The sequence below is a fragment of the Zeus faber genome, assembly GCF_960531495.2.
Source record: "Zeus faber genome assembly, chromosome: 8".
Taxonomy (NCBI): Eukaryota; Metazoa; Chordata; class Actinopteri; order Zeiformes; family Zeidae; genus Zeus; species Zeus faber.
In genome coordinates this window covers 8,526,311-8,552,206 of record NC_137195.1, presented here as the reverse complement: position 1 = coordinate 8,552,206, position 25,896 = coordinate 8,526,311, and the positions used below count along the sequence as shown (strand labels likewise).

At 44.8% G+C, this 25,896-nt stretch overlaps 1 protein-coding gene across 1 annotated transcript in view; it reads left to right on the top strand.

The window, feature by feature from the left end:
• Positions 1–4,161: 4,161 nt before the first annotated feature.
• The window catches only part of ntrk1 (neurotrophic tyrosine kinase, receptor, type 1), a gene marked incomplete at both ends in the record, with an annotated part of 35,199 nt that continues 13,464 nt past the window's right edge, over positions 4,162–25,896 (top strand). Inside the window, 9 exons of the mRNA XM_080005808.1 lie at positions 4,162–4,311; positions 8,713–8,978; positions 12,922–12,996; positions 13,973–14,044; positions 17,511–17,579; positions 19,852–20,006; positions 21,484–21,626; positions 22,095–22,233; positions 25,209–25,541. Of these exons, the coding sequence (XP_079861934.1) occupies positions 4,162–4,311; positions 8,713–8,978; positions 12,922–12,996; positions 13,973–14,044; positions 17,511–17,579; positions 19,852–20,006; positions 21,484–21,626; positions 22,095–22,233; positions 25,209–25,541 (1,402 nt within the window). The remainder of the gene's footprint in view (positions 4,312–8,712; positions 8,979–12,921; positions 12,997–13,972; positions 14,045–17,510; positions 17,580–19,851; positions 20,007–21,483; positions 21,627–22,094; positions 22,234–25,208; positions 25,542–25,896) is intronic.

Genomic DNA, 25,896 nt, shown 5'->3' with positions numbered 1-25,896 from the left:
CATTAATTTGGCTCCAAATATGCGGTTTACAATATAAAATAATATCCACTGTGCATTCTCCTTAGTAATCCGACGTCTATGGCGTATGCAGGAGCAGTAGCTCGCTCTGTAGAAAGTGGACAACACAAAGATAGCCCTTGAAAAAAAGGGATGATGTGAGACACGATAAAAAAATAAAAAAAAAAGTCTAATTTGCAATTTGTCGTTCACCACACAGTCTACGACCCCCTCCCCTGCATTGGTAATATCTGCAAAGTGAAAAATTGTGCTTTTAGACGGGCGTGTGGTTTTTATTTCATTATCGTCTTTTTTAACTGGCCGTGTCGGGGGGATAGCAAAAGAAAACACAGGAATGTTTTTTTTGTCAAGAAAATATACATAATATTTATCCATCCATTCATAACAAGGACCTCAGGACCTCGACCTGCGTCAGGAACCTACCAGCCATCGTGTTGTTCTCTGTGTCTCCATTAAAAGTTGAAAAGTCTCTCGAACTTTCGGTATGGCGCCCGTACAATGTCTTAATATTATGAATGAGCTCAATATGTGTGGTCATATGAGCGTTCAAAATTTTTTTGTGTTGTTTTTTTTTGCATTCTCCTGTGGATGGAGATTCCTTTTTTAAAGCCTTGAAGCCTTGGTTTGTTTACACCCTCTTTGACTGTGGCATATTGCGCACTTTATTCCATGTTACTTATGCTTATTAGTAGATTAGTCGTTCATTTGTTTTGTGTGATAACCGAGTATTCACAAACACACACACACACACACACACACACACACACACACACACACACACACACACACACACACACACACACACACACACACCCCATCCCCACTGCTGCTCCTTGGGTTTCGGTTCATCTGCGCGGTGTCCACAGCCCGCGACTAATGAGCCTGAGAGGGGCAGATATGGTTTCACCCCCCCAACTTCTACTATCCAACTACTCCAAATCATCGATCCCGGGTTTACCCCTGTGAGTTACACACACACACACACACACACACACACACACACACACACACACACACACACACACACACACACACACACACACACACACACAAACACACACTTGGTGGTGGGGACAGATTGATTAACACAAAGAGCAACACACCAGGACGTATGCATGAAATCACAAGTCTATGTTTTACTCAAACACACATACCATATGCATGCACACGCACACACACACACACACACACACACACACACACACACACACACACACACACACCGCAACTACCCACACCTACATATTTTAGAACAGGTGAGAGCGGTTGTACATTTGTATAGCATAAACCTGTATAGACACACCCACTTATGTACACATTTGAACACACACACACACACACACACACACACACACACACAAATCTGTCTCAACCATGTACAAATTCACAAGCATACTGATATGCACACGCACACACAAACACAGGCATGAGAGTCTGTAAACTGCCAGGCGCGCGAGCCCGTGCGCGCACACACACACACACACACACACACACACACACAGACACAAACACACAAACACACACAAACACACACACACACAGGTCTGGTTTTCCTGGTTTTGTGTTGATGATCAGGCTACAGATGAAGAATGGGAAAATAAGATAAGAGGATGTAAAAAAAGATGGGCGGAGGAGTGATGATGAATCTGAGACGGCCACACTCTACACCCTTGTTTTGCTCGGTGGCGTATCGATCGGCCTGAGGGGGACTCTGGCCAGGGGGTGCTCGCAGCATGTCCACAGTTGCCTTATCTCCAACCCCAGATCTGTAGATAAAGACAGAAGAACACATGTAGAGCCGCTTGGCTGCATCTTGTTCCATCAGCTTGTACGGGAGGAACAAACCATCTGATAAGGAATTGGGGGCCGGTAATCCCACACATCTCAATAGACAAAGTAGTAGAATTAGTATAGGCAAAACGGCCTGAGTTATGGGATTGCCCTCAGGACAGAAGCAGATGCGATCATGTAATATGTTTACGGTTATGGGGGTGTCCACAAATATCATATGCGTGAAATGAAAGTGAGTTGGAGGAGAGTGAGCGAGTTGAGCAAACATCGGTAGGCATGATCTACTATGTGTGTCGTGTGCGGGGACCGGACATTTTACCGGTTTTACAATAAACCACAACTGTTTAACAATTAACAACTTTCTAGTTGAAGCAAATTCAGTTTTTCAATCACTCACGACATTCTGCATTCCAACTGCATCATAGTTTTCCTCTTCATTCATTGCATTCAAAATAATTTTCTGGTCGTAGCGGAGCACACCGAATTAGCGGTACCACAATTTAGGATTGGAGGCTACAGATCTAATTGTCTGAACGGATCTGTGACGCTAGAAAAGTTTGATAAAATAAAAAAACATTCGGGCACAATTGATCGTAATCGAGTTTGCAAAGTGCACATTCTGTAGCGAGGTCTCGGGCTTCTGTGCGCGCAGACGTCCATTGAAAAACATTCAATTCCGCAAAACGAAATGGAACTATAGAGAGGAGGAGAGACATGATGCACAAGTGTGCCGGCACAAAAGGCGTGTCCCTGAAACGAGTCCAAAGATATCCCTGTCGCTGTCAATCCCACCAAGGCTGCATCCGCCTCTTGTGAAAAGAGGGCACCCTGTGAGACAGGGAACGTTGGCAGTGAATCGTAAATGGCAGATAAATGCAAACGCTGAATGTACATCTGGGAAGCGGCGGCCTTTCTCTGTGTCCTTTCGCTGCATTGCGGTTCACAGTCAAACATCAAAAGGTCTTGTTGCGCTCGGCATGCTGTATTTAAACCACTGGCTCTTTCCCAAAGAAGCACGGCGTATAGAAGTTGGAAATTTTTATATATATATATATATTCACACTCCCTAATGAGCATGGGCTTATTATCCCTTGTGAGTTTTGCGCTTTTTGTCTGCAAAGTTTAATCTCGGTCAAATGGTGCGGCCTCGTGAAAAATAACTGGTGAGAGAAGAAGTGCGTTTGGCATTTTACCTTTGTTTTTCCCGGCAAATGGATGGATGGATGGTGGATGTTTGTGCTGCACACTAATACTGTTCGACGCAGTATTCTCACTCTCGCCATGCAATTCGGGAGGCGTCGGTTGCTTGAAGCCGCCGTGAGTCTGGAGGTGTGAATTCTAGCGCACGGGGAACCGGCACGGCGTTCCACACCAACACGGCAACTGTGTACATTCACCACTTAGCGGGTAAAAGCCTTTCCTTGTACCTGGTCCAAAACAGCTTTTACTCACCTGCTCAATTTCTTTAACGCTCTCTCTCTCTCTCTCTCTCTCTCTCTCTCTCTCTCTCTCTCTCTCCCTCCCCCTATTCTCCCCTCAATCTTGTTGCTCTAAATCTTGTTGCACGTAAATTTAAAGTGGATTGTTCATTGTTTTAATGTATGACCAAATTGCAGCCTGTATTAACACCCTCCACCTCCCTCCGCGCATGATGTCATACCCTCACAACTTCCACCAAACAGGCACACCGAGACGATCGAAACCCACACACGGTAATATGCAATATGCATGTGCGCGTGTACACGCACGCAGGCACGCACACACACACACACACACACACACACACAAAACAAATGCGTGGGCAGACGCCCTCCCTCTCAGCGCGGCTGCCTTTCTGTTTTGGTACCCTTGACGGGATTCAGTGTTTGTAAAGTTTGTAAAGATCTTAAAGGATGATGGGGATTGCCTTGAGAACGCAGGCGGACGAGGCATCACGGCACGCTGATTTTATATATATATATATATATATATATATATATATATATATATATATAAATATTTTTTTTTTATGTCTGCACATTCATCTGAGCTATTACAGTTTGTCTCAATTGTTTACACGCTAACACTGGTGCTTGAGACACAATGACCACAACCTGTAACTCGTGTTCCAGTCCCCTGAACTAATTCTGCTAAAAGGAAAGCTCATTTCCTGTTTAACACTCAGATCGCAGTTTTAAACCACACTTTTTTCACACAATTCTCTATATTTGGCTCAATCTTCATGAATAGAATCTCTTGTGTTCACATGGAACACACTGCCATTCAAAATCCAAAACTTAAATTTCCTACTATCCACACTGACTCGGCCCATGTGCAAACACATGTTGCTGTTGTTGTTCTGTTATCGGAGCGATGGATGCCAACATAGGAGAGAGAGGCCAGAGCAAGAGGAGTGAGAGGAAGAGGAGACCGAGGAGAGGCATCATCTCTGATGAAATACAGGCCACTTCGGTCGACCACATGGTCAACCACGCTCCAACCATGAGGGAGGCTGAGCAGAGAGTGCAAGCCAACATGAGCAGGTTCACAGCGGCGTCCACCGTCTTTACGAAATGACAATAGGTCAGAAATCTACTCTCATTACAGTATTGTACAACTGCATATCAATACAGTACTCAATGATCACTGTATACAGTACTCAATGATCACTGTACACAGTACTCAATGATCACTGTATACAGTACATTTATTTCATTATTTGTTCTGTAAGTGGAACACTTTACACATCCAACTTTGTGTTTGTTGGGATGTTTTACAGTCATTTTAACAGATAAAAAATATATATTTTTTAGAACACATAACTTTGTTTTGAGTGCAGACTTTCATTTTGCCTTTTGTGTGCGTTGCAGTGGAAAAGTTACAGAATGTGCTGAGTGCAACACATTGTTTTGGTTTTTGAAATAGCGGTTTGAGCGTAGTGTTCTCGCTCAATGCCACTCCCAAGAGATAAGTCAGTCTGGTAGACAGTACTGTTTAATCAGACCCATTTTTGGAATATTCTGCTAGGAACACATTCCACATCTATATATTATAAAAGGTTATGTATCTGTGTATTTTGCCAACTCAGATCTTTTTATTTTATAATAAATTCTCCTAAATGAAAGGACCTCTTCTCCAAGGTGATTTTTTTTTCTTCGGGTTTTGTGTGTAGAGCTCTAAGAATGTTTTCAGAAAAGCCTGTGTCAACAATTGCCTAACCTGGGGATTTCTGTTCTTCAATACAAGCATTTCTTTCGGCTGCCTGTTGGAGGACAAGGGGAATCGAACAACATAACATGCGCCTATCACCCTCATTCAGAGCAGAAACATTCTTTGCAGAAAAGTAAAGAACAAAGCTTGTGTGTTATCTTCTCTTTTCACTGAGCCCCCATCAGTAAAAACAAAACGTTTTTATAGGTCCTCTAGGAATTCTTGGAACGGTCTCTCCGTGGTTACTCTGGTGCCAGTAAAGCATTTCCACGCCTTTACTTTAGGTCTTCAACTGAAGGAGTAGGCGTAACGGAGCTCACACGTGATGTGATCGGCACGCCACACTGTTTCCCAGGCCCGCAACCCGCCCACCGAAGCTTACGGTCAGACTCGCTTTCTACCGTCTCCTAGCCCTCCGCAGGAACCGCACTCATCCGGGCTTCTCGGCGGAGGGATGGAACGATCACTCAGTGCGGCCCCCCGGTGCTCTGCTGCGGCCCCCTGGTGCTCTTCTGCCTCGAGCGTAACAGAGCTCCACCGTGAAGAACGGCCGGCTGCCGTAAGCGGCTTGTGCGGTCGCCTGTACCGACAAAGGGTACAAAAGTTGTCGTACATGCATTGGTTGGTTTCAGCCTCCTCCGCCTCGTTTCCTCTTGCACCCTCAGTGGCTCGCCAATGGGGTCCGGCTCCAACCTTGTCTTCATACATCTGAAAGCGCAAGGTCGTGTGAATGCTTGAAGATATCGGGACAGCTCAAAGAGATGAAGAGATGTGATATGGGGATAGGACATGAACTCCATTTGAAAGGACATGGACTAATGCATGTATACATGTGCTTGTGTGTGCGTGTGTGAGCGTGCGCATGCACGCGCGCGCGCGCGCGTGTGTGCGTGTGTGTGCGTGCGTGTGTGTGTGTGTGTGCGTGCGTGTGTGTGTGTGTGTGTGTGTGTGTGTTACAGCAGCAATAGCGCAATTAACCGCTTCTGTGACCATTAGTCAATGCTATGCATGAGAACTAATGTAATCCAATGCCAAGCGAAAAAAAATGGTTATAATTAACGGACAAATTACCACTATTAACAAATTACGATGTATGGTCATGTGACACACAGAAAATGAAATCTTCTTTTATTTGCTTCTGCACGAAGCAAAGCACTCTGCACGAGTGAGATACAGAAAATAATTATCATTAGTAGTATTTGTACTAATAGTAATATTAGGAATACTGACAGTCAGCATTGCATAAACTCTATTTCTGACACAAAAGGTGAGGAAGAGGCCATTTCTCAATATATGGGGAGAATCTATCTCTTAAATAATTATAGATGATATTTCTAATTTACTGTTTCAAAGTACAGAATACTGTCCATGTAGCTGGGCCTATGAACAAGACTGAGTTACCTACCAGATTTTTAGCACACTTTGTATGAGGGCTGTGCTATCAATAATTTTGTATCCATAAAAATATACAGTCGGCGACGCCATCAACTTTGACATCCTGTCTCACATCGGTCCATTGTACTGAGCAAGTGAAATTCCAGAGAAGTTTTCCACTTGGTTAAATACTCGACAGAGTGAACAGGTCGTTGTTCAACAAAAGTGTCGAGAGGGAGATGATGTGTGCGCTGGTGGAAAACACAAATGTCTTGATTGGTTATTGTTGTTTGGCTGCCGGGCTTCATCAGCACATTCTACCCGGTCACAGCACATCTTGGACGCCCTTCAACCTGCAGAGTTCCATCATAGATGGTCAATTGTTCACTTATTCTGAGGTTAGTTTACAATAAAAAAAAAGAATTGAATAGATTAAAAACACCAATTTTTTTTTTTTTATATATATATAAACTTTTCTTCTAATCCCATCCTAGGGGAATCTCAAATTCAATTCAAACACCGATGTTTCGAGCTTCACTCCAGAGTCCCACGCTCTTATTCCCCCCCCCCACCAGATGCTCGGAGGAGGACACTTGCCTCACGCTCCCCTGCTTCATGTTGCATCACAGTAATTAGTCTGTTCGACCTCTCAGACACTTTTGGCTGTGAATAAGCTCCTTGTCCCTCTGTTCTGGTTACGGAGCTAAGACCCCCGAAGTGGGGAGTGGAGGAGTGGACGGAGGGCAATTAAGCCGCTGGATAGTCCTGACGACAGCAGCAAAAAATGGCTATTCAGCTTTTGAGCAGTAATTGCGGTCGGGACGCCATGACCCTCCGCATGCACGGCCGTGACTGGGAGAGTGACGGGGGCGGGGTAAAACATTTGTACCCTGGGTTGAAATCGGCTCCGCTCATATAGACGCTGCATGATGGATGGCCTAGACACCAGACTAATGCTCGCAGTGGAAGCATTAATAGGCGGGCGGAGTATTCAAGCCCGGTGATATTAGCCTTTATTGACCTGTTGAGGCAGTTTCATTTAGGAAATGAGTTTCATCAGTATACTTGTTCCACAGCTGCTCATTACAAATTGAAATTATTATAGTAGTAGAGTTATGGAAGTAGTAATTTAAAAAAATGTAAAGTACTTTAGAGTAGAGGGAGGTAGGGTAGATACCCTTGTCCCTTTCCCCCGGAGGAACAACAGATATCACTTCCTTTTGAGATAAATCTGCTGTGGCCTTTTGTGTTATTCTATGACGCCTCTGTGGATTTCCTCATCAATTCCCAACGTGATGATCACGACACTGACGTAAATCGACTTGTCCAATGTTGACGAAGAAGAACAGTTTCGTTTAGTGATGATGACCTCGTGAGATTGGGCCGCTGCAGCAAGTGAGAAAAAAATACGCGCGTACCAGCTTTTTACCTAAAAAATGTCAACCATTTCGATTCACATTTTGAGAGAGGGCACTCTCAAACTCTGATTTTCCCTATCGGTGCAATAGGTTGGTCCCTTAAGAAGCTAATCCAAGCCGTCTGGCTTTGTGTCCTGCATGTTACGACATTTCGCCCTTTTTGAGTGACTGCAGCTGTTTCACCGTTCTATGAATTCATATCACAGAAATCCCGTACATAATTCAAATTCGGCTCTGAACCTGCAGCGCACCTTTCCTCCGATCCCCCGCAGCCGATAAATCCATCCCTGGCTTCTACTCTCTCAAGCGTCAGTTTTTACAGCAGCTGATCCCCGAGGGCGGATAGATCCAGTCAGTGCCGCTGCCCATGCCAGACGCAAGCCACCAAGACAGGACTGCTGTTGGGACAGAAAGCCGCCAGTTCCCTTAGGCAGAATGAGATCTCCCATCATCATCCTTCACAACCCCCCCACCCCATGCCGACCCCCGCCTTAGCCACGCACCCCCCTAACATCCCAGCCCAAGCTCAATTCCAACCCCCCGCCTCCCCACTCTTCCCTCACGAGGTGTCTGGTGACTGCTCTCAAACACAGAATCAACTAATGGCAGTTGTTGTCTTCTGCCCCTCCCTTCATCGTGGAGAAGAGAGAGAGAGAGAGAGAGAGAGAGAGAGAGAGAGAGAGAGAGAGAGAGAGAGAGAGAGAAGTGGGGCTGCAGCCCACCACCAACATCTCCAGAGGCCCTCTGCCTGCCTGCCTGCCTGCCTGTCTCTCCTGCTGCTCAGAACAGCTTTGACTCCACACCAGACCCCGACCAGCTGGGACATCAGACGTTCCGGGGACCTGGGAGCAGCGCTGTGCGGCCCCGGGTGTGAAGCGAGTTCCCGGCGTCTTCCCTCTTGCGTGACTCCCGAACTTCTCAGCGACCGCCACAAGTCACTCCGCTGACTCTCGAGGAGGTTTTCCCTTTTGAGCTGCGTGTCATGGCTGCGGCGGTGGGCAGACCCCCCGTCCCGGCCCCAGCTCCGACCCTGGTCCTGGCCCTGCTGAGCCTGACCCCCGTGCTCTCCCTGGCAGGATGCCCGTCAGCTTGCCGCTGCTCTTTTGCCATGCTGCAGTGTCTGGAGCCCGATGGCATCACCAGCATCTCGGCGCTGGAAACGCAGGAGAGCGAGAACGTGACGGAGATGTAAGTGCTAGACGGAGGGTGTCTACTTGCCTGGAGTTGCTTGCTAAGTGAGCGTGAGTCCCAGAGGTGCTCCCGTATCGCTTGAGGTTGTTAGGGTGCCTGGCTTTGATTACCTCTGTGTGTACTCAGCTTCTCAATACGTGCATTCAGCTCTGAGCCGGGTGGAGCTCTCCGAGGAAACTTTTTCCCTGTCCTGCGTGCAACAGTTTTATCTGCCCCTGGTTTGAAAAGGATTCGGAAATACTCGCGTGGCATCGTTCGCTGTTTACCGTTTGATCCCGCTGCTTGAGCGGTACGAGGAGACGGCGCCTAAGATGGACTACAGCTATCTAAGTTCAATAGTGAAAGTAATATGTAGCTAAGAAAAACAGGGGATCGTCCGCACGTCGGAGTGATAACAGGAGTTTGAGGGGTCGGTCAAAGATAAAGGAACTGATTATCGATGTTTATATGACCAGATTAACCTTGAAATGCATGTGTTTCCATGCCCATTGTTAAAAATGGATCAATCCAGTCACAAGGTTGTAACTAAGTTGGCACGGCGGCAGTCTACAGTGAGTTCAATTCATTATTGGAAATCGATCATGGATTGCTCGTTACTCAGCGTGAGTGGTACGCACTAGAGACCTGTACATCATGTTGTAATAACATCGCAGAAATATTGTTTGTGAAAACCTCTGAACCTCGTTGCCTTTAGATGATTCCTATCGAGTTGACGATCCTACCACCTGTCAGTCAGAACTCTGTTGAGAAACTTTTATCCGCACGACAATTCGAGGAACGACAAATGAGTCGATCAATTGTTTTCCAATTCAAGACGCTCGCTGCGGTCAAAAGCAGAAGGAACCGCTTTTTTAGGGTTTGAGTTTAAATGTAATAATTGCTGTTGCTCCGTTTTTCCGCCATGACGGCCCCAGCAAATATGAACCTCCCATGGGCAGAAAGGTATTTTGCAATAATTGCAATACCATCAGAAATAAACTCCACTCCAAAGAGATTATGACGACCTGTGTTGGTCGTTGAACTTGTTTCGACCAGTCTTTGGTTCTGTTGGCATTCAAAGGATTAATGAGAAATTGTGAGTGAGGACCAACCGGTCGCCCCACTAGCAGGAGTGACTCCAGTAGATGGTAGTTGATGGTAGTTGATTGCTGAACAGATTTGAAGTGGTTTTGCTGACTTGATCCTTGGATTTGGAGACGAGCAGATCTACAGTCAGCATGATATGATGGCAGGCACTCTTTCTTCACATAGTGAATAGAAACATTTTCAACCAGGGAAAGTAATTTGAGTGGGGGGAAAAGGGCAAGGGCAAAGTCTTTTTGTGTGCATTTAATAATGGGATAATTACCTTTAAATATGTCTGAAAAGTCCACATCACATAGGCTGTGGTATTTAACTTTCCACTTTTCAAACTGCTCAGAAAAAAATATATTAAAGGAGAGGAAAAAAAAGATTTGACCAGTTGCAATTCACTCAGGGTTGCCAGGTTCTTATACAAGCTGCCTGTCAACCCCCAGAGGGAACACTAAATGTGAAATCCCTGCAGCGCCACGCAGCTCTCCATTCTTCTCTGCACATTGGAGCAATTAGCACCTGTTTAAGAAGCAACCATGTCTGTAAAAAAGCTGCTATCTTCATCTCTCTGGCTGTCTCTGTCTCTCTCAATTCAATTCAATTCAGCAAGGCTTTATCGGCATGGCCATTCATTTATTATGCAGTGTTGCCAAAGCCCATTGTACCGGCAGAGAGAAAATGATCGTAACGGTAGTGGAAACGCGTAACGTATGATGAAAAGGCGGAAGCAGTAGAACGGTGAAAACAACCCTTAAATGTCAGTGGGTTACGAGGAACTATGCAAAAATAGATGCATAGAATAACATACACGCGACACACCCACGCACGTCTCGCTCTGTCCTTCTGCCTCCCTTCCTCACTCCGTACTCGTCCCTTTGTCTTTGTCTCCCTGTTTTTCTGTATTTCTCCCCCGCTGTCTCTCTATCTTTCTGTCTCTCCTCCCCTCTCTAATCTTCCTTATCAACTTTCTCTCAGTCTCACTCTCTCTCAACTTTGAATTGAAATTACGAAGGGCTTTTTTGGCACGAGAAACGCACGTTTACAGAAAAAGAATGATGTAACTTAAAATTAAAACGGTGTAATGTCATCATTGCGGTCAATGTCATTATTATCAGCTCTCTCTCTCTCTCTCTCTCTCTCTCTCTCTCTCTCTCTCTCGCCGGGCCCCCAGTGCTCCTCGACATTCTCCATTCTCAATCAATAAGAGCACGGGGCTCTCTCGGCATCTGTTTACCACGGTGCCAGTAAACGACAACACTTCAGCATATTGGTGGGGCCGAGGAACCTCAGCCGATACACGGAACAAACATGGGGCCATTAACTTGGAAACAGGGGGCCCGAAATTCATCATGCGCCAAGTTTTAAATGCAATTTTGTGAATTGCCAGCCAATCCACCACCCCCCCCCACCCCCACACACACACACACACGCACACACACCAACCCTGGGAACAATAGATGATATACAACCCACTTGGCTCAATCCAATAAGTGAGGGTAATGGGCAATCCTGGGCCCACCTGCCCTGTGATCACATTACTGCTGCGTGGGTCAATCAGACAGGAATGAATATGTTTGTCCACTGGAGCCAATACACAGGGAAGTACCAGTATGTGGTATGTATACTGTAAATATGAAGTACATCAGGTCATCTATCTATCTATCTATCTATCTTTATATATCTGTCTGTCTGTCTGTCTGTCTGTCTGTCCATCTTTCGGTTTCTTATACATCTATAGTAGTTTCGAGATAAACAATATCTTTCAACTTTCTTCTGCTAAGTCTGCAACCTTGATGAATTAAAATCAATCTTTTCAAAGCATCTCTGTGAGCTCAGATCAGGGCTGCGGGCGCCAGGAAAGGCAAAAAAATAATAATTATATAAAGTATGAGAAATAGAACAGAATATTAGACATTTGCATTGACAAGCTGCTGTGTTGTGTTTAGCAATTCTGGAATTGATCTACAGCTCAATCGCCGTTCTTCTATCATTCTGAGTAATGGCTGATGATGGGAAACTTTCCTCGCGTAGTTTTCCGCTTTTGCAGCCATTATTTAAGATAAGATATTGATAAAGGGTGGTTGTGGTGTGGGGGTGGTGTGGTTTAAGCAGCCACGCCTGTCTTAGGTCTCGGTGATTGGGCCAGGGATCAGGGTGGCTGTACGCCTGTTGCGTCGTCAGAGCAATCAACGAGCAACAGGTAAATCACCCATCTGCCCACACACACAGGGAGAGCCACAGTCATGACATGTGTCCATCTGCTGCATCTTGCCACTCTCTACCATCAACTGCTGTGTTTGCCACATCTCTGCCTGTGTCTCATGTCTCAACTTGTGCCTGGAAAAGTGGAACATTTGGTCATTGAGGAAGGTTTCCCGTCATCAGCCGGCTCTGCCCCACGTTCTCAAGACAAACCGTTTTCTCCAGGTCCTCCCTTCCCCCATAGTGCATTAGGTTTGGATGCAAGGCTTGGCGACTTGTTGGTCCCTGAAAGTCACTGTTCTTCGATTCACCAACATCAAGCTCTCCGCCATCGACCTACAGGCAAAAGATTAATTCGCTTGTCTCCAGAGCTCCTGCAAGTCACACACCCCCCGACTCCACCACTGTGATCAAAGACAAAAAGCAACCTGGGCTTAAAATGAGCACACAGATTTCAAACTTTTTGCAACTTCTCTATATCCAATTATGTTCCAATCTATTCAGTTGTGTTTACGTCCTAGTTTCAGGGATGCGTTAACGTGTATTTATACATTCCGTCTAGTTTGTTTCTTTTCCCAGCCCCACCCCTCGCTAAACAAGTTGGAGACTGTGACAGAGTGTCAGTATTAACATGGAAACCTTCTTCTTCTCTGTTTTACACCAGATATATAGAAAACCAAGCGGGCCTGGAGAATATTACAGACAGTGACCTGGTTAACTACAGAGAGCTGAAGAACCTGTGAGTAGTAGTTATGCCTCGATTTATGCACTTCATGTTATACACGTTGTATCATATGCAAAATAATTGCAACTGATTGAATGAGTATGTTTTGTGCAAAGCACTCATAATGACACAGCTACTTCCAATGACCAATCTTAAGTGTGTTCGCCGTCTTTGTGCACATTTTTTTCAACGGCCTTGTTGGAGCAACCTGCTTCGTCTCCATTGGTGCAGCGCTGAAAAATAACCCTCCTATAGTTTTAGATGTTTAGTTTTAGTTTTAGACGATGTTGATTTAACTTGCTGAACTCAAGGTGTTTATGTTGCCATATCGGGATCACAGCCAAAGCCAAGCCGAGCAGAGCCAAAATTCTCAAACTGCCGTAAGATCTCACGCTCACAGGAGGGTTTGACGATATCCCCTCACTCTGTGCCAGTATACTCACAGAGAAGGAGAACTTTCAAGTAAAAAGAGCAACCGGACAAAAACAATGTAGAATTTAGGATTTGCGAACTACGAGTCCTCCTGTATCATCAAGAATACAATATGTTCTTTATACCGACAGCGGTATTTGGGGACACGTTCGCCAGAGGTTATTTTTCCACAAAGTACTTCTCAATTTTTCGTCGGTAAGCGGTCTACTTAAGCCCCCGGATGAGCAAGGAACAACTCGCCAGAGACCCAGGGAGGATATTAGTGCAGAAACCTTCAGAAGTGGCTTGGTAAGACGGGGCCCCGTTCCAGGTTGGCAGGATGTGCAGTAGGTGTCCAAATCAAATCAAGTCCCTGAGGACACCGATGATTCACAGTGAATATGACTAGATCCGAAAACGAGGCTATGTGCTCCGCGCAGAGTGGGCGGACATGTTGCACCCTGAACTGAATACAGGCATGACCCCTGTATTTACTGTACGGTGTATGTGTCACAATTACACTTATTCCCTGGCAAGGTTAACAGTGTCTCTCCTCCCTCTCCGTCCCCCGTCCTGACAGCACGGTTACATCCTGTAAGCTGAGAGTGATTTCTGCCGATGCCTTCCACTACAACCTCAAGCTGCAGTATGTGTGAGTGTCCTTGTCGTTGTAAAGGATTAATATTTTCCCTTTTCTTTGTGTGCTGACTGATGCGCGGCTCGGCCCTGTTTGTCGCCGTCAATCAAGAGTCAGGGTCAGCGATACCTTCTCAGAATCACAACCACCATATTATAATTATTATTATTTTTTTTTTTTTACGTTAACGTGAATGTGACGATTCGGAAAATTTTCAGCCTCATATTTACAACCAATGAATTCTTCTTTTCATAAAGAAATTGATGTTTGGCTACAACAGCGACGAACAACACAAGCAAATAAACAAACGGACAAAATAACAAATAATGGGCGTTATTATGATTATCGACTGTCGCCATGGGGACGTGGCTGTTCATCAGCAGCCGATCCTTATCGCCACCATCTTGTCCTCGACATCTCGTACAATGGTGAGGGGTGGGGGGGGGTGTAGGGCTGTGGCGGCAGAGCTCCAGAGAAACTGGAGACGATGTCCACCAGTCACCCTTTACTCCCTCACTTTGGCGGATTATCGACAGCTGATGCATAATAAATACACTCCACTAAGGGTCCATTATCACTTAATCAATATCTCACCGGGGGGTGCAGTGGTGGGTGGGGGGTGGGGGAGGTAAGGGGGGGGGGCTAACGCTGGTGCGTGAGTGATGTATATTAGTCGTGACCGTGCTCACAGTTGTGTTGTTGTTGAAACACAGACCGTTCTTATCCCTTTTTTTATTTTTCTATTCATTTGACTTCAACACAACCCTCTTTTGCGGTGGAGTTATGGGATCTAATTGGAAAAACAACGACTCTTACATTTGTGAAATCTATTTATATTGCGTTTTCACGACTTGAAATTGAGAAATCAAGATGCACATTTTAAATTGCGAGAACCGAAAAGATATAAAGGTTTAACAATTTTAAGCTATATTTTTAGTTGATCCATTTTTTTTCCCAGTGCGCATGTAACAGGTCAAATAATGAGTGATTAAAGTAGAGACCTAAAACAGAGCAAAAGACAATAGAGTATAAAAATATTTTTAAAAGACAACCAAAACGGTACAGGACACAGGCTAGATTGGTTACTAGAACAGGTGCAGCCAGGGGAACATGTAGCTGAATTTTGAGCTCTTGCTGTGGTTGGTTCCAACACCATAGTGCAAAGTAACTAAATGTCCTTTTGCAAAAATTCTGAGGCAGTTTGAGGGACATTGAACTGGATAGGATTATTGCAATGGTGCGTATGGCAATTTGCGTCAAAGAATGTAAATAAAAATGACAAACGGATGGAAGCAGATAAATGATGGCTTTATAGATATGCAAATGAAACACCTACACAGTACTACACAGTATCCAGAGCCCCTAAAGCGGTGGTGGAAACATAAAGATATAGAACATCACCATAGTCCAGAACAGACAGGAAGTCGTGAGTTGTTCAAGGAAAAGTTCTTGTCATTTTTAAGCCTTATTCTTTGATCAGCCAACTGCTGCTAAAGATGGTTGCAATTGCCCCGTTGCGTGGCAGTCGGGTGAATCGTCTTTATCAAGACCTGATCAATTTAAATATCATCATGCCAGTTACACAGGTTGAGTCCAGTTAAAAAATAGGCTTAATAAGGGTTTCCAAATAAAAAAATATTTTACTATCATTGGATTTTGAAGGATAATTCTAAACCCAGCTCTTGGGCACAACGTTTTCCCCTCAAACATGCGGTGCTTGAGACTCGCTGAGGGTAATCAGCAGCTCTTTCCCGGCTCTGCCGCCTTCTCCCGTGGGCCCTGGATGGAATCGAGCTGGTAATGGATAAGCCCCGACGGCTGACCCGTCTGACATGAACTTATGGGGGCAAGGAAAACAAATAATTGAACTTGTGCAGCTCCCGCTGGCCCTGCCAGGGTGAATATGTATCGGCTTCCATCCGAGCACTCCCCAGTGTGGTCTGCTGTCATCTTCTGCAGTGGAGATTATTTACAGCGTGCCAGCCTGGGCCGTCTGATGAGGATTTGAGAGGCTGCCCCTGCCAGCGGCTTGGCACAACTAATAATAAAAAGTTGAATTATCACAGTAAAAGAATTGAATGAATAGCCATTTTATTTTTTATGTAATCTTATTTTCCCTTTATTCTCTTCAAACTCTTCTTTTCTGTTTAAAATTCTAAAACATTTTTCTACCAGTGATGGAAGAAGTACTCAGACCTTTTAGCTATGTAATTACAAATACCCTCCGAAAGACACAAAATTACCACATTGACATTTCAACTTAGATTAAAGTAAGTACTTCAAGAGTCAAGATTCAAGATTCAAGAGGTTTATTCGTCACATACATATACATACTTTCATACATATATGCAGTGAAATGTCAATGCAACGCACCTGGTGATTACACACAATATGTACACACAATACTTGGTCTTAAATTTGCTTAAAGTACCAAAAGGAAAAGGACTTTACTATAAAAGTCTATAATGTGACATAAAGTATTACTGTACATAAATAAGCATAAATCCTGATTTTAAACTAAAGTAATGTAACTGTGTTAGAAGTAGAGTAAAACGTACAGATATTTGCTCCAAAACTGTATATACTTGAGTATATAAGTACATATCCTTGAAAAATGCAGTTAAGAACATTAAAAAATAAAGTATTTGTAGTTAATAACTTTCCACCCCTGGTTTCTAAATATGTAAAAAAAAAAAAAAAAAGAAACAACCAAAAACGATGCAGCCAATTAAATAATTAAACACCAAATTTGGCATTGACAAACACATTTGGCTCATTCCTGATCAGGTTTGCTTTTATCTGGGAGCTGCGAAGCCGCCAGACAGCAGCCTTCCTCGCAGATGTGTTTGTGCCTCGGAGCTAATCATCTAATGTACCGAACACCGCGAGGAGCGCCCGCGGTGTTCGTGAACGTGGCTCCTGATGGGAAATACTTGCCAAGGTAATTGATCAGAGCCCATTTGGATGCATTAAAGGTTTTCTGCCCGGAGGGTGACTCAAAGCAGGTACCCGTTGTTCTGAAGTGGGCGATCAAATCACAGCGTGACTCAACGGCAGCGGCTGACGTGATGCCGTCAACTGGAAGAAATCCATTGTGCCCGACGCCTTTATATTAATGCCGGTCGAAAAAACGGGAACGCTGGAATCACTCAGATGAATGCGACTTACATTCTTTGTCCAGGTCGGGGGGGAGAAATTATTGGTTACTGAACGTCTCATCCACACTTTCTGCAGGATCCATTATCGGTATCCAAAAATTAAGTCCAGCCAAGTATAGCGTTTTTACTCAAGGGGCTTTACACTGAACACAGGGATTGATGGAACCACGTAGATCTGAGCCGTGAATAAGGAAAGAACTTTGAGAGGGGACAGAGAAGAAGGATTTCCCTTCCGTAACGGATGGATTGGTTCTCTTGATGTCACGCCGAGTGTGAAGCATTTTACATATATTTTACATCTCGTCCTTCTCTTTTTCACGCAGGAACTTTGGGTCCAACCTACTGGAGCACATCAGCTGGAGGGTGTTTTACTTTCTTCCGCTGCTCAACCTGTGAGTCAAAGCCCTCTTTTCAGTCAGGGAAAAACATCAATATACTGATATTATCTATGCGAAGCAAGAAGAATGACATTTTAGGGGTTGCCATCCCTTAGAATCACCACTGCCCCAAGCCATCGTGGCGTCATTGTCAAAATGACTACTGGGTAATTTGAGTAGATCCAGTTAGCCAAGTCACCAACCGACGACCTCAAACACCTATTTTAGCCTAAAATACCAGGCTGTGTTTTTGAGGACCGACATTAACGCCGGCAAAGCAATACGGTTGTCACAGCACGCACACAGCAAATCTTGATTCATATTGTCAATTTCATAAACTGACTGTTGCTCATTGATACTTAAATGATAACATTAGTTATAGCACTGTGCAAAGAAAAACCACTGCATGTGATCGACACGACATGCACTTTGCTACCAGAGCGGCCAAGAGCGCCGAACCGTAGTGGACGTCAGGCAGTACTCTCTGGACTCTTATTCGGCATTTATCCGAAGTCAGGGAGTAGACTAACTTCTACAATAAAGCAATGACGCGCAACAAGTGTGTAGCCTTCTCCAGCGCATCTCCACCTCAGAAAAGAACATAAAGCCCGGCGCGCGCATGCAGGCTCCCACCTCAGCCACGATGCAATGGCTCAGAGCGACAGGCCCTGCGTCCGCAGGAACAACCTGACAGTTCCTCGACGCCAATGAATGGCAGGTTCACACTGCGAGGTGGGCAGGTCTCATAGAAAACCCTCTGATAAGCAGGGCGATTGAGGGGCCCTCAAACGAGCCGAGCCCGATTAGGGTCCGCTCAACACCGCCCCCTAATCCGGAGACGCCAATGACAAATTGTACATATATTAAATATATCTAGAATACTGAATGTCTTGGTCAGAAAAGCACCATTCATCTTTTGTCCGGTGCAAATTAAGCTCAGTGTGAAGGCTCTTCAAAATCAGCCTGGACGTATACACAAAAAGCTCTGCACAAAATGCTGCTCTGGTATCCAAATGGACCCACTGTGTGATTGCTCTTTGATTGTTCAATAGAAATAGAACAGTTCTTTCTTTTTTTCGTCTCCCAAAATAATGTAGGTATACAACACGTTTCCACCACTGTATTCTGCTCATTTCTTCCACAATACAGTCGTTCTTTTCCCTTTTTTCCTTTTAGAATTCCATAGGTTCATAAGCACAAACACACTAATCCTGTAGAATGCTGTGTGTTTGTGTGTGTGCGTCTGTGCATGTATGCTCGTGTGTAATAAGTGTGTGTGTGTGTGTGTGTGTGTGTGTGCATGGGGGTTGCTATTTTTCTCCGCTACCTCCCAAAATTGAAAGTGAATAACTTTCCGAACTTTCAGGATTGGATGTTGATTTTGAAGGAAACAATATGCCTAAATGAACCAGTAATAATAATAACAATAAACATATTTAATAACTGCACCATTATTAGTATTTACTACTCACTGTTATTACTACGTTATTACAGCTTAAGTTTTAAACCTGACCGGGGAAATAACACCCCCGGGGTAACATTATTTGACAGGATTGTCATTTTCCTTTTCTTTCTGTGATTGTTTCGTGTATTTCATTTACATTGTGCCTCGTGCATCTGCAGCGCGGAGGGGGGCAGAGAGCGCGTCAGGGTTAACTGAGAGGCTGCAGGTTTATGTGGCTGTGCTTCTGGTACCAGTTGCACAAGACTTGTTTTTCCAAAACCTAATTTCCACGTGAAATAAAGGGGCCTCACCAACCTTCTACTTTGCCGACAAACCGAAATACAGAAGGAAAAAAAAAAATCTTTAAACCATAACTTTTCTTTTATCATGTTCTTTTACCGATTCGGCATTCACAGCGTCCTTCGAACATCATCATTATCACATGTTTCAAACTTTCAAACTTTCAAACAAAATTTTCAAAATTTGTAGGACAAATCCTCCACATATATAGCCATCATTGCTGCCAGGACAACTTGTGGAAATTTCGGTGTGTCTCTTTTGGGGCTTCAAGCTTTGCTTTGGGCACATTTGGGGGTCTTTGAAAATGTTGTTTTAATTTGGAGATTTTAAAACAAATGTCCCTCCATTTCACCTGTTTCACATTGGGCACAAATTCGTTTTTCCTCAGTCTTAATAATGTTCTCTATGATACAAACTTGTTGAGCTTGAACCTGACTCTCAGTGGTTCCGGCGTACCGGTCGGGGTGCCAACATCAACGATTTTAACAAAACAGAATTTGTGATCGAGGATGTGCTCCGCTTTCTCTCTCTTGTCAAACTCAGGGTTTTGAGGGACAACCCTCTGGCTTGCTCCTGTGACATCCACTGGCTGCAGCAGTGGGAGCGCAGCCGTCGAGCTGACCCCGACAACCAGCCCCTGTTCTGCCTCTTCGACGGCCAGGAGACCCAGCTGAACCACCTGACCATGGACAACTGCAGTGAGTCGAGCTTCTCACCAAGCTAAACTGAGTGATGGATCTTATTTCAATGTGCTTACATACTGTACCGATCAGCCACAACATTAAAACCACTGACATGTGAGGTGAATAACATAATCTCATCAGCTCATCTCGTTCGATTGGCACCTGTCAAGGGGTGGGATATAATATGCAGCAAGTGAACAGTCAGGTCTTGAAGTTGATGTGTTGGAAGCAGGAAAATGGGAAAGTGTAAATGGGTAATGGGTAAACGTAAAAGTGGTCCAAGGAAGGACAACCGGTGAACCAGCGATTGGGTCACGGGCGCCCAAGGTTCATTGATACGCATGGGGAGTGAAGTCTAGCCCGTCTGGTCCGATCCCGCAGAAGAGCTACTGTAGCACAAATTGGTGAAACAGTGAATGCTGCTACGATAGAAAGGTGTCAGAACACACAGTGCATCATAGCTTGATGTGTACGGGGCTGTGTAGCTGCAGACCGGTCAGAGTGTCCATGCTGACCCCTGTCCACCACTGAAAGCACCTACAATGGATACGTGAGCGACAGAACTGGACCATGGAGCAATGCAAGGAGGTGGCCTGGTCTGATGAATCACGTTTTCTTCTACATCATGTAGATGGGCGGGTGGGTGTGCATTGTTTACTTGGGGAAGAGGCGGAGGCAGTGTGATGCTCTGCAATGTTCTGCTGGGAAACTTTGGGTCCTGGCATTCATGTGGATGTTACTTTGACACGTACAGTACCACCTGTAAAAACATTGTTGCAGACCAAGTACACCCACTCTTCATGGCAAGAAATCCCTGATGACAGTGGCCTCTTTCAGCAGGATAATGTGCCCTGCCACACAGCAAAAATGTATCAGGAATGGTTTGAGGAACATGATAAAGAGTTCAAGGTGTTGATTTGGCTTCTAAATTCCCCTGATTTCAATCCGATGGAGCATCTGTGGGATGTGCTGGAACAACAAGCCCGATCCATGGGGCCCCACCTCACAACTTCCAGGACTTAACGGATCTGCTGCTAACGTCTTGGGGGATCCTCTGGGGAATATCCCAAAGAACTAGAAATGTTTTCATTTGGTGTCAGTAGCGCTTCCTTTTATTTCAGTATACCACAACTAAGTCAGTTGCCAATTGTTGATCTAACATTGATTAAATAATTTAAATCGCTTTTCGTGTATCTTTATATTTTTGTGTATTTTTTATATTTGTTAATTTCTTTATTTCCTGTACAGCAATGCACCATTCTTCACCACAAGAAAATCCTCGTATATGAAAATGTACTACGCCGAATAAACAGATTCAGATTCTGAAAATCTCAAATCGAGAAGGCATTAGTGCATTCACCTCCTCCTTATAAGTACCTCGACAAAACGACTTGATTTAACATTTAGGGAGTCTGGGTTGGGAATCTGGTTTACAGGAAATGTCTTGCTTTTCCCTCAGCATCCTTCGCCTTGCACCCTCTCTGTGTCATAGCTCTTCCTGAAGTGAACATTCTACCTTCCAACGTGAAGACCAAGGAGGGCGGCAACCTGACGTTTGAGTGCCACGTCACAGGGACTCCCACTCCCGTGGCGAGGTGGCGCACTGACCAGCTCCACTCCCAAAACTCGTACCAGGTACTAAAGGATCTTCAATAGCGGTCAGAACAGATAAGCTTTTTTACTTTGGTCACAAAAATTTGGGAATGTCAACAAATTGCGGCAAAAAAGATCCCAGTGATGATGTTATTTAATTAGAGAAGATCACACGTGGTAGTGCTTCATTTGAAAAAAAATAAAATAAAATTTCCAGTTTGTATTGCAAGAGAAATGATTTTGCATCTAGACCAAATAGTTAAACGGAGTGATTGCCAGTTGTGATCAGGAAAAAACATTTCGAGTACTTTTTAATAAAAAAATGAATCCCTATTTTTTGATTTTATATGAAAATACGTAAAAATAAATCTGTGAAATGACATTACAGCCCCAAATGCCACAGTTAGCAGGTACCATATTTTCTCAAAATTATCTAAATTTATTAACGTATATATTGTGTTTCTCAACCCTCCGCGCCCACCCCTCTCTGCTTCCTGTGGACTTGTTCAGAGGAGAGTCGGAAACTCTGTCTTGGAGCTGGTCCTTCATCTTACTGAGGTCTCCTCCAAAGACAACCTCCACAACCTGACCTGCGAGGCGGAGAACCAAGCTGGGCCCGGAGAGGACCTGGTGCAGTTGGACATCGAGTGTAAGTGCCCCCAAAAATACAGCCGTGCTCTTGTAAGCTTGCAGGCTGAATGAGGACTGTCGGGCTTAATGGAGGTTGATGCGAGAGCACACTGGGCCTATTTTTTTGTGCAGGCAGGGTGGACAGCATGAGAAAAGAAAACGCTCTGCGCGGCGCACTCTTAAAACACGTCTCTAAAAATAAACCATTGTTCCTGCCAAGCTTCTAATGGAGCTTTCTGTCAGCTGCCACTCAATTGGAAAATGGCAACGCAACATTATGCTGTAGACCCAAGGTCTGTCTGTGAATGCAAGGATACACTGAGCGGACAAAGGAGACTCCGACCCTGCTTCATTCTGCTCACTGAGAACTCCTTCACCCTGTGTGGTGCACTCTGAGCTTCTGATCGCAGATCTCACTTGACCCAGGAGACGTATTGTTTTCCAAATTCCAGATGCACTTATGCGTTTAAATGCCCAACAACATTGGGGACTGACAGCAGCCCTGAAGAAAGCAGCGCGCAGGATGCATTAGTGATACATTACTGAAAAATATTGCCAAAACAATATCATATATCACCAACCCAGTGACACTCATTCGAAAATAAAGCCCAAAAAGAGTAGGGGCGCCAATCAACTGAAGCTGGATGCACGAGCATCAGGGGACAGCTAATGACCATCAGGAAAATGGGCCTGATAACTGTGCAAGATCTGATTTGAGCCTGTGCTAATGGACTTTTCCCTCCTACTCCGGAAAACCGCTTCATCTGCCGTGATTGGCAGCCAGTAAGTGCGTTAGCGCAGATAATCTATCAACATCAGCATCATGATTGACGGACACTCGTTAACTGCACGCCCTTTAACTACCCTTAATTAGCTGCAACAGTCGGTATTTACTGGGCCGAGTCCACAGAGTAGCTCTCTGTGCCAATTGATTCACCAAGCCAGTGGCATCCCTCTCTCGAAATCGGGAAAGCACATCCTTATGTTTGACCGGATGTTAAACATTAACATGAGAAATATTTCAAATTCAATTCAATTCAGTTCAATTCAGTAGTGTATTGTCGCCCGGAGGGAATTAGGGTTCTTGTCAGTAACACAAGCAGTTATCATACGGGACCTAAGAGAAGAGAACTTCAGGACGGAGCTGTACCGTGCTCTAGTACCAGTACAGCAATAAAGGAGGACACCCGTTTCCAATTCAGCACAAGGTGATAGCCACAGAGATAAAGGAGACTTGAAGTCTCTCAGTTTTGTCTGAACATGAGCTTTGACGCATCGAAGATAAAGTAAGATAAGAAAAGATTAAAAAACAAAAAAACAAACCTTCTCAATGCTGGGGGGGAAATTCAGGACGAATGAATCCAATTGCAGAATGGTTTGAGTGCCTGCAGGATATTAACAACTTTTCAAAATTGGTGCTTGGAACACCCAAGTTAACTAGGGCGGCCAGTTCCAGAACCAGACGTGAAACCTTCAACATTCAATGGATTCAGCGGAGTAAAAATGAAAAACGCATTCTTCTGCAGATAATAAAGTTATGTGATCAAAGTAATGAAACACAAGGTTTTCCTATTCACGCCACTTTTCAGATAATTAATGGTCGGGACTCTCAGAGGGTCTTCAAGGAAGTTTATACACAACAGACTGTTAAGGGCACGCTCTCCAAAGGATGACGAATAAATGTGTCTTGCTCAGAGAGGAGGCTACCAAAAAGCAGAGCTGACATACGGCAGTCTAGTTGGCTCAATGTGATCAGTGGACCAAATTTCCGCTCAGCACAGTGAGCTCTTAACAAAATCGTTCCCGCTAAAGAGACGGAGGCCTCGGTATCTCCCGAGCGCAGCACTTTATTCAGACAGAGTCACGGGTTAAGAGCAGCGGAATGGCTGCTGTTGAACGAGGGGTCCCCGTACCTTGGCCCCGCCTTGGCTCTAAACGAGGCCGTTTCCTGAAGACTCCAGAGGCCCAGTCGTGCTTCCAGGTAGTGCTTGCGGTCACGGGCCCTAAAGAGGACCGGGATTCATTATTCATAGCGGGTCAGCGCGGATGGAGAACATTGATTCATGGAAAAAACAGCAGGAAACCTATAAGGAGCTTGACCAGCCGTCTGACATTATGTTCTACATGGTTGAAGTGTACATGCAGCGTAATGGCATGATATACGGGACAGCCATTTTGGAGTAGCTCTTAGTGGTGGTTTTTGGCTCATCAGCAATTACATTGTATGAACTATACTATTCACAAAGCATTTCATTTTGAAACCAAGTTTTCATATCCAGGGTCTCATGTTATATGAAGGCGTTTTTGAGCAGCGGGAACTTTTTTCACAGCTCTAAAAACTTTTTGGAGGAACCGACCCTTTTTTTTCACGTTTGCGCCTTTTAACCAATAAAAGTTGTATTTTCTATTGTAGATGTTTTCATTTCATTCATTTTTTATCTTCCAACGTTATTTAAATAAAAAAAAAAAAATCCTCGTGCGGCATCCCGATGCAAGCCCTCACAGAACAAAAGGCGAAACAAGTTTTTAAATTACGTCTTGTAGATCTGAGTGAATATTCAGCACCTGGATTTCTCACTTCTCGCCTCAAATTCCTTCAGAAAATTGTGGCGGACTGATGAAGTGAAATAAGTTCAAGTTCATAGACTAAATACAACACGGAACACGGCACTCGCGCTCACTTCAGCGTCCCCTCAGAGTTCCTACGGTGCCAATGCAACCAGAATAAAAGCTCCTTGAGGGCGTTTAGTTCTCAGGGGACCAACCCAGTTCCTAGTTCCCCTCACGGAGTCCCCAGAACTGTTTGTTCTGAAAACGACTTTAGATTAGGCTAACTGATGCTTTACGATGATAACATTAAAGAGTTGGAAACTCATCTCAGAATCTTCTTTGGTCCAAAAGAAATTCTTCCGGCCTAGACTTTTGGCATCGTGATTGCCAAACAGATCTCAAACCCGTGCTGTTAACTTCTGTCGTTTCCCCGTCCCGCAACAGTCCCGGTCAAAATCATCTTCCTGAGGGACGCCGAGCCGCAGCATCACTGGTGCTTCCCCTTCGCCGTGGACGGCAACCCGGCAGTCACCCTCAGTTGGCTCTTCAACAACGAACCGCTGAAGCTGAGTCAGTACACTTACACCAAATTCATCCAGGACACCGAGGACGGCTCCGAGAAGCACGGCTGCCTGTTCCTCAACAAGCCCACCCACCTCAACAACGGCTGGTACACGCTCATCGCCAAGAACGCGCTGGGAGAAGATCGGGCGAACGCCACAGGGGCCTTCATGAAAAACCCCTTCACGTCGTCAAATCCCGAGGGGATAATTCTTGGTGAGTTCCTGCCGTGGAAAACGTCGATGATTTGAACCCGACTGGGGTCTTTCTGTGGGGCGCGTGCATGATGTCCGCATGCTCACAGGGGTTTCGCTACGGTTTCTTCCCACCGTAATACACCCACCCTTGACCGAGGCATTGGCACTGGAAGGGAAGTTAGGCACTGAAAATAACCTGTTTGTGACTTTTCACATGGATTTATTCCAATTCTTAATCATTAGGCATTACAGAGGACCTATTAGGCTATTCCTGTTATATATATATAATTTTACAATGTCGGATGTTCATACTAGACGCGGCCAAAGTGTCAAATAATGACGTAAAATAATGAAAAAGTAATCACTCAACAAAA